The following is a 9,112-nucleotide window of genomic DNA, read 5'->3' as shown; positions in this document are numbered from 1 at the left end:
ACTTCACCTGGACACCCTCATGGCCCTCCTTTGAGAACAGGCTGATCTCAGGGATGGTGTAGTCCTAGGATAGAGGGAGGGAAATGAGAAAAAGACAAGATGCCCAGCCTCCCTGTCCCCTGGGTCTGAGATTATCTTGCCCCAGAGGCAAGGAGATGGATCAGATGACCTCAGAAGGGTTCTGCCAACTACTCAGAGCCAGAAGTTCCTCAAACTGATGAAAAAGACCCTGACTGATAACTTGTCCAACCCATTGCCTTTGGGCAGGCCATTTCTCATTATTATATCTTTTCCCTGGTTGTCCACCATGCTTGGAATGCTCTTGGAATGCTCTGGCTACTCACCTCTCTTCCTCCCTCCCTCCCTCCCTCTCTCTCTCTCTCTCTCTCTCTCTCTCTCTCTCTCTCTCTCTCTCTCTCTCTCTCTCTGTCTCTCTCTGTCTCTCTCTGTCTCTCTCTCTCTCTCTCTCTCTCTCCCTCCCTCCCTTCTTCTTCCCTTTGTCTGTCTGTCTGTCTCTCCCCTCCCCCCAACTCTTATCTTCTGTCTTAGAATCAATACTAAGTGTTGGTTCCAAGGCAGAAGAGCAGTAAGGGCTAGGCAATGGGGGTGGAGTAACTTTCCCAGGGTCACCCAGCTAGGAAGTATCTGAGGCCTCATTTGAACCCAAGACCCCCCTTCACTGATCCACCTAGCTGTCCCCTCTCTGGCTTTTTTTTAAGTCCCAACTAAAATATCACCTCCTTTTCTGACCTAATTCCAGTGCCTTCTCTCTTTTAATTATTTTCTTTTTCTCCTATCTATAGCTCACTTTGCATAGATTCATTTGCACATTGTCCCCCCCTCATCAGACTGTGAGCTCCTTGAAGGCTGGAACTATCTTTTGTCTCTTTTTGGATCCCCAGCACTTAGCACAGAGCCTGACACATAGCAGGTACATAAATAATGTACATACATACATAAATGTAGATTGACAGATTCTCTCTTTTGAACCTCATTTTTCTCCATAGGTCAAGACAGTGAAGGCATAATGCCCATTTTAAAGAAGAGGTGACTAAGCTTTATGGAGGAAAAAAGAGCAGGATGAGTTGGAATCCAAAGTCAAGTCTCCTGTCTCTAAATCCAGCATTCCTTCTACCATACCACATTGCTCTTTTTTACAGGTGAGGAAAATAAGGTTCAGGGCAAATGACTTGTCCAATGTCACACAGCTAGTAAGTAATGGAACCATTCATCATCTTATGCCTGAAAAATCAATGCTCTTTTCAACTCACTCCTAGAGTTACACTAGTATTTAAGTGCCTCATCTAGTAGATGTAGAATCCATAGCAAATAAAATCTTGTCTTGTGAAAGAAGGGAGAAAGAAAGAGAATTTGGAACTCAGAATTTTTTCTTTTTTTCCTTTTCTTTTTGGAACTTAGAATTTAAAAAAAAGAATGTTAAAATTGTTTACATGTAATTGAGAAAAGAAATTAAAAGTTAAATGTTAGAAAAAAATCATAAAAGAGTCTACTATGTGCTGAGAGGATACAAAGACAAAACCAAAATGATATCTACCCTCAAGAAGCTTACATTCTACCAGGGAGAAACAGCCTGTTCAGTAGGCAAGAGGTGGAATGAGGTTTATGAGGAACAGGCTGGTTGATGGCCCTCTACATCTTGGCTCCATTGTATCTTTCCAATGTCATCCATATAACTGGACTCTCCAATCTCCCCCAAACATAACACACTTTCCTTCCCAGAGCCTTTGCTCACCATGGTCCTTCTACCTGGAGCACCCTCCCCTGTCTTCATTCATAAATGTTCTGCCTCTTCTTCAAGGTCCAGCCCAAGGGATGCCTTTTCCAGGTACTCTCCACCGTCCCCTTATCTTAATGGGTTCTTTTCTTCCTCAAGCCTGCCTGTTGGTTACTAACAAGACTGTAAGCTCTTTGAGGGGCTACTGTCCTCTTGGGGTTTCCCTCCATTCCTACTACTAAGTTGGATTCAGAGCAAAAATAAAAATGAAGGTATATATATACACAACAGGGTGAGGTATTAACCTCAGTTTACAGATGAAGAAACTGGGCAGTGAGTGGGCGTCATAGTGCATAGAGTGTTGAGCCTGGAGTCAGGAAGACTCCTTTTCCTGAATTCAAATTTGATCCAGACACTTACTAGCTAAGGGACCCTGGGCAAGTCATTTCACCCTGTTTGCCTCAGATTCCTCATTTATAAAGTAGGCTGAAGAAAGAAATGGCAAACCACTCCAATATCTGGACAAGTCATTTCACCCTTTTTGCCTCAGTTTCCTCATCTATAAAATGGACTGAAGAAAGGAACGGCAAACCACTCCAGTATCTCTACCAAGAAAACAACAAACAGGGTCATGAAGAGTCAGACACGACCAGACAACTAGATCCAGAGACAGGATTCCCACCCAACGCTTCTGACTCCGAATCCTGACCACTTTCCACCATGCTACATTGACCCTCTAAAAGAGTAAACGTTTATCGCAAATGATTGATAATATTTGATCTTAAATTAAAAACGGAGTGAATAAATGACCTGCCCTGTCCCCCTCCCTGTGGAATTCATTACAGCCTTGGATTCTGGAGGACACTGGGGGATGACGTTGTGGAGGCCGCTAAAACAATCGCGATCTGTTCCTCTCTCTTTCCTCCTGCCCCAAATTTCCCCTGAAAACTTCCCCTGGTTTCTGTCCCCAGCCTGCCCCATCCCAGAACAATGAGGGTCTGTCTCCAGGCCTCTTGGCCTCCCTCTCCCTCAGCCCCTCACTGAGTTCTTTCCAACTTTCTGAATGAGTTCCTCTGGGTCTTGGTAACCTCTGGGGGCCAACAGGGGTTCCCTATTGCCTCTGGGGGTCCATCAGATTATGTGCAGCCTGAAATCCTACTTCTCTGTGACCCCTACTCTTATGCCTGGATGCCACCCTCACCCCAACTGGATTCCAGGGCCAGAAGCTGGTCCTGCCCTGCCCAAGGGGGACCAAAGGAGCAAAGGAGCCCTAGAAAGCACAAAGGCATCAAAGCACTAAATTCAAATTTGTCCTCAGGCGTTTACTAGCTAGGTGACTCTGGGCAGATCACTCAACCTCCGGCTGTCCCAGTTTCCTCAGCTGTAAAATGGGGATAATAACAGCCTGTCCCTCCATTCCATTCCAACTTTTACTTTTAAAAGAGTTAGGTAGAGTCCTGCCTCCCCCCTCAGACCAGGAGCTGCCCAAGGGCTGGAAGGATCCTCTCCCTGTAAGCAGAGACTGAATCTCTTGCTGTTTCTGGATTGTTGAGCCTTTATGCCCCCTGTCCCCCAGGCTCTGAAGACAGGGAAATGAGGGGACCAAACCCAGCCCTCCCCCCCTCCCCAATAGGCTGCCCCACTCACCCTGACGATCCTCTTGAGGGAGCCCACTGTCCCCGGACTCCACACTGCTCCTGATGCCCTGAGCTCCAAGTCCCCCTCAGGCAGGACCAGCTTCTGGCCCTGGAATCCAGGCTTCTCATAGAGCATCCACCTAGGGGCACATTGGACGTCTGGGAAGGGGCCCTCTGGGGAATGAGGGCCTTCACCAAAGCCTGGCCCAGAGACCCGCATCCGAGGGCTTCTCCGAGGAGTTTGGGGGGTCACGCAACACTCTCACCCTGCGTGATCACAGCCACACTAGCTGTCCCCACTCACCCGCCTCTGAGCACCCGGAGGGAAGCTGGAGGGGGAAGCCAGCCTGTGGCATCCATGACATCCTGCCAGACCTCCCAGGACTCTCCCTTGCAGCCCGGCTCGGAGAACAGGATGATCTAGAGATGAGAGAGAGAGAAGTCAGCAGCTGGCTCAGTTCCTCCTATCTCTCTACCCTCCTCTCTGTCCTGGCCCGTCCTGGTCACTGGCCCCTCTGGCCCTCCCCCCTCCCCACTGACCATGGACCTAATGATGCTCAGACCTTTCGTGTTTTTCACCCCAAATTCTCTCCGCCGATCTTTCTCTCGGGGCCCTGATCTCCACCCTTTCCGCTGTACACCCCATCTCTGCCCCAATCAGACAATGGACAACTTTTATTATTTGCCTACTGTGGCCCAGGCACGCCTGGGGATAGAAAGATGGCCCCAGCCACATCCCTTGCCCAGAGGGCTTCCCCATCACTCTACCTTTCCCGGTCTGGTGTTGAGCTTTCCTTGTTTCTTCTCTTCCCAACTCTAGCCAGGCAAGGCGAGGAAACAAAAGGGGAGGTTCAGAAAAATCACTCTCAGACAGGACCCTCCAAACCCGCGCCCCATTTCTACCCTGAGTGCCTGAGAGCTCTTCAGCAGGGGCTCCACATTTTTATGCCAATACCAGCAGCTTCCATTTCCATGGAACTAGGAAGTCAACCAAGCCCATCGTGAGAGGTGCTAAAAATATTATCGTACCCATTTTATAGATGAGGAGCCTAAGAACCACAGAGAAGTAGCTTGCTCAGGGTCACACTGAGAGTCAGTGGGAGGGCCCAGAGGCCAACCCTCTCAAATAGGATCGTGGAACTTAGAGTCGGAAGGGAGCTTGGAAAGCATCTAGACCAGGGGGGTTTAATCTGGGGTCTCTGGATTTATTATTTTGACAACTGTGTTGTTGTTGAGTCGTTTCAGTCATTTGGGTTGGTATTTGCCAAATAGTTTGCCATTCCCTTCTCCAACCCATTTTTTTTTTAAACCCTTACCTTCCGTCTTGGAGTCAATACTGTGTATTGGCTCCAAGGCAGAAGAGTGGTAAGGGCTAGGCAATGGGGGTCAAGTGACTTGCCCAGGGTCACCCAGCTGGGAAGTGGCTAAGGCTAGATTTGAACCTAGGACCTCTCGTCTCTAGTCCTGGCTCTCAATCCACTGAGCTACCCAGCTGCCCCCTCTCCAACCCATTTTAACAGATGATGAAACTGAGGCAATCAAGGAGAAGTGACTTGCCCAAGGTCACACAGCTAGTAAGTGTCTGAGGTCAGATTTGAACTTCCTCACATGCTGAGGGCTTCTCTCCCCTCTCCCAGCCTCTGGAGTCCCTTTGTCCAGTCCAATTTAGTACCTTAAAAAAATAAAACAATTAGGCAGCTAGGTAATACAGTGGATAGAATGCTGAACCTGGAGTCAGGAAGACCCAAGTTCAAATCTTATTGACTGGGCAAGTCACTTAACCTCTGCCTGCCTTCATTTTTTTCTCAGCTATAAAATGGGAATAATAATATAACAGCTATTTCCCAGGGCTACTGTGAGGATCAAATGAGATAACCTTTGTAAAGTGCTGTATAATAATAGCTAGAGGTTGTTGTAAATTCTCTTACCCTGCCTTCAGGAAGCTGGATGGAACCGTTGGCTTTAGCCTGGACCTGTGGCTTCCCCTGGTTGGAGAGCAGGGTTAGGCGCCCAGGGCCCTTCTCCAGGCCAGGTGATGCTTGGGGCTTCAGGGAAGATAACTTGGTCCCCAGAGTGGCAGGAGGGGCCACATCCCCTCCTCCAAACAGGAGGCTGCCCCCAAGGCGGGAAGCAGGAGCTCCAGCAGCCCCCCTCCGGGGGCCCATCTCAGTGGCCTGTGGCCCCTGAGCCTCAGCCACATGCAATTTCATCATGTCTAGAGGGGAGCGGATTTCAGGGGGTGGCCGGGAGGCTCGCTTGTCCCAGAAGAGCCCTGGTGAAGGGCTGGCCTTCTCCTGGCGCCGCTGAAGTTTCTCGTCATCACTGAGATAGGGGTTCTCCGGCTCCTCATCTGACTCAGGCTCCATCTCTGGCTCTGCCTCTGGTTCTGACTCCAGCCCTAGCTCAGGGCTTTGTCCTGGAGTCCAGGTCTGGGCCTGGTCCTCATCAATGGCAGGCAGTGTGGCATACGTGGCCAGATAAGAAGAGCGGGGTGCCCGGGGAAGCCTGTGGGTGCGAAGAATCTCAGGAGCCTCCATGCTCCGCAGAGTGTCCAGGAAGAGCTCCAGGTCAGCGGCCAGAGCTACTCCTTCTTCTTCTTCTTCTCCAATAGACTCCTGCTTGACTTCCTCCTTGGTGGGTTCCTGTGAGGGCCCACACTGGATGGAGGCCTCAGCCTCCAAGGGAGATGGTGCAGCAGGGTCTTTGGGTCCCAGCCCAATTTCAGTCTTTGTTGGAGATGGCATGAGAGGAATTCCAGAGCCTGGAGCAACCTCGTTTTTCATCAGGGATGGGACAAGGGAGGTTCCAGGGACCAAGACTACCTCAGTTTTTGATGGGGATGGGACAATCGGGGTTCCAGGGGATGGGACAAGAGGAGTTCCAGGGGATGGGACAAGAGGAGTTCCAGGGGATGAAACAAGAGATGTTCCAGGGCCTGGACCAACCTCAGTCTTCTTTGGAGATGGGATAAGAGGGATTCCAGGTCCTGTAATAATTTCGGTGTTTGTTGAGGTTGGGATGAGAGGGGTTTCAGAGACTGGAACAACCTCATTTTCTGTGGAAGACGGGACAAGAGGTTCTCCAGAGCTCACATTAATCTCATCCTTTTTGGGTGATGGAGTAAGAGGCTTAGATTCTGGGACAACTTTGTCCCTTTGGGGGGATGGTACAAGAAAAGTTTCAGAGCCCATGCCAACCTCAGTCCTCTTGAAGGAGGAACCCTGAGGAGCTTCACGGCTCAGGACAACCTCACTTTTCACCTGGGATGGGGCTGGGGCTAACCTAGATTCCAAGGAGAGCTTGGCACTGGGGCCATGACACAGTGTAGGCAGCTCAGGACCAGTGAGGGTACTTGGTTGTTGGGGTCCAGGAGAAGATAGAACTGAAGTCCTGTTGGGGAGACCCTGAGGAGGAAATTCAAGTGGAGTTGGGTCACTTCTAGACACAGGCAGCCTAGTAATAGGTACTTCCCTCTCTCTGGACAAAGAGGCATCAGCAATGATGCCAATAGCCCTGGGGATGTTACCTTCTTCTTGGCTAGTCTCCCCAAACTTTGGCAGCTGTCCTTGAGTCTCTGAGGCTCCCACTTGGTTTTGGGGGGTCCCTTGGAACCTGGGAATGGCCCGGGGTAGCCGACTCTGTCTCGCAGACTCAGTTTTTGGGGGGTGGGGTTCAGGGGGTACCAGAGAGGTGAGGATTTCCAGGGCCTGACTCCGACTGGGTGATGGGGAGTCCTCAGGACGGGAGCCTACCACAACAGCTCGGACAGTTCGGGCTACGTGTCGGCCCCGAGGCACCCCTTCACCCACTGTGGGCCCAATTACTACTGAGCTGCTTGTACGTCTTTCTACACGCCCTCCCACCATCGTGGTGGTGCGCACAGTCCGAGTCACCCGCCTCTCCTCAGAGCCTCGGAAGGTTCCACAAGAGGAGCCCAGGCCAGGGTGAGGACTTGCATCCCGGGGCCCTGCTATTGGTCCCTCTGCCAGGGCACCAGAAGCAGCACTGAGTCTTGATGTCTCTGCCAGAGTAGAGGTGCCGCTGTGGATCTGGGTGCCAGTCTCCTTCGGCCTCCCCTGTTGCCTCCTGTCCTTTGGGAGTGGTGTGTACATCTTGGAGAAGATGGGTTCATGACTTCGGAATTTCTTTGTATCACCCGCAGTTAGGTCCTCAGGGGGGTCCTTGACCCTGATTTTGGGCCCCTGAGAGTTCACAGACTCCTCTTCACACGTGGTGATGCCATTGACTTCCTCTCGATGGTAACTATATGCATACGATTCCTCCTGGGGAGCACCACCTTCCCTCGGTGACACCAGTGAGACTTTATGGAAGCGGTGCCGGACCTCCTCCTGCGCAGGGGGCCGATGCCGCCAGGTCAGGGTGGCACTCACCACACGAGACTCTGGCCGGACCGGGTGTGTGCCTGCCTCCTCCATGCCAGGGCCTGGCACTGTGCCCTGAGGGCTCCTTATCTCTTCACTGCTCAGCACCCCCAGAACGCTGCAAAAGAGAGAAGCACGGGTGAGTCAGGGATGCCCTGTGTGGCCTCGAGGTCACTTCACCTACTTGAGGGTCGATTTTCTTACCTAAAAATGGTAACAATAATCATCATAATAACAGCATCTGACACAATGAACGCATACTCTTTAGACTGGCCCTTCTCGAAGAGTCCTGTCGTCCATCCCCTGATGCTCAGTGTCTCACCCAGACCGGAAGGCTGAGCATCTGGCTATTCCTAGAAATATTTTTGACCAATGGTCGGGGTCATCTCTATGAGTCTCGGTTTGTTCCTTTGTAAAATGTCAGAGTTGGACTAGATGGCTTCCGAGGAACTTTCCAACTCTGACATTCTACAACCGAAGGCCCCTTCCAATCCTGATATTCCATGTTAGAGGGTCTCTCTCATTCTAAAGTTCTGTGTTCTACGTTCCCCCTCAGCTTTGCCATTCTCCGTTCTAAGGCCCCTCCTAGCTCAGATAATCAATGGCCTAGGATCTCCAAGTGGGTAGAATTGGAATGGGCTTAAAAGCTAATGGAAAGAGGGAAGATGTGGGAAGAAAATGAGGAAAAGATACAAGGTGGAAAACTGGAAGAAGACACCCACACCTCTCTATATACTTATATATTATTCTTTAGTCCTGTCCAACTCTTTGTGGCCCCATTTGGGGTTTTCTTGGCCAAGATCCTGGAGTGGTTGGCCATTTCCTTCTCCAGTTCATTTTACAGATGAGGAAACTGAAACCAACAGGGTGAAGTGACTTGCCCAGGGTCACACAGCAAAGATCCTGGAGTGGTTGGCCATTTCCTTCTCCAGTTCATTTTACAGATGAGGAAACTGAAACCAACAGGGTGAAGTGACTTGCCCAGGGTCACACAGCAAAGATCCTGGGGTGGTTTACCATTTCCTTCTCCAGTTTATTTTACAGATGAGGAAACTGAGACCAACAGGGTGAAGTGACTTGCCCAAGGTCACACAGCAAAGATCCTGGGGTGGTTTACCATTTTCTTCTCCAACTCATTTTACAGATGAGGAAACTGAAGCCAAAAGGGACTTGCTCAAGGTCACAGAGTCAGTAAAGGTGGGAAACCAGATTTGAACTCGGGAAGATGAATCTTCTTGACACCAGGCTTGGTGTTTAATCTATTGCACCACCTAGCTGCCCTCTACTCAACACTGCCTCCCTATAAAGAAGGCAGCTAGGGGGCAGTTGGGTAGTTCAGTGGATTGAGAGCCCGGCCT

At 50.5% G+C, this 9,112-nt stretch overlaps 1 protein-coding gene across 1 annotated transcript in view; it reads right to left on the bottom strand.

The window, feature by feature from the left end:
• The window catches only part of CRYBG2 (crystallin beta-gamma domain containing 2), a 42,070-nt gene that overhangs the window by 16,264 nt on the left and 16,694 nt on the right, over positions 1 to 9,112 (bottom strand). The window contains exons 4-8 of the mRNA XM_056795485.1: positions 5,301 to 7,872; positions 4,141 to 4,188; positions 3,677 to 3,792; positions 3,383 to 3,512; positions 1 to 64 (exon numbers count right to left, since the gene is read on the bottom strand). The exon at positions 1 to 64 is cut by the window's left edge and continues 76 nt beyond it. Of these exons, the coding sequence (XP_056651463.1) occupies positions 1 to 64; positions 3,383 to 3,512; positions 3,677 to 3,792; positions 4,141 to 4,188; positions 5,301 to 7,872 (2,930 nt within the window). The remainder of the gene's footprint in view (positions 65 to 3,382; positions 3,513 to 3,676; positions 3,793 to 4,140; positions 4,189 to 5,300; positions 7,873 to 9,112) is intronic.

Source organism: Monodelphis domestica, chromosome 4 (genome assembly GCF_027887165.1).
Source record: "Monodelphis domestica isolate mMonDom1 chromosome 4, mMonDom1.pri, whole genome shotgun sequence".
Lineage (NCBI taxonomy): Eukaryota > Metazoa > Chordata > Mammalia > Didelphimorphia > Didelphidae > Monodelphis > Monodelphis domestica.
Note: the sequence above shows the minus strand (reverse complement) of the source record. Positions and strands in the feature narration are given on the sequence as shown.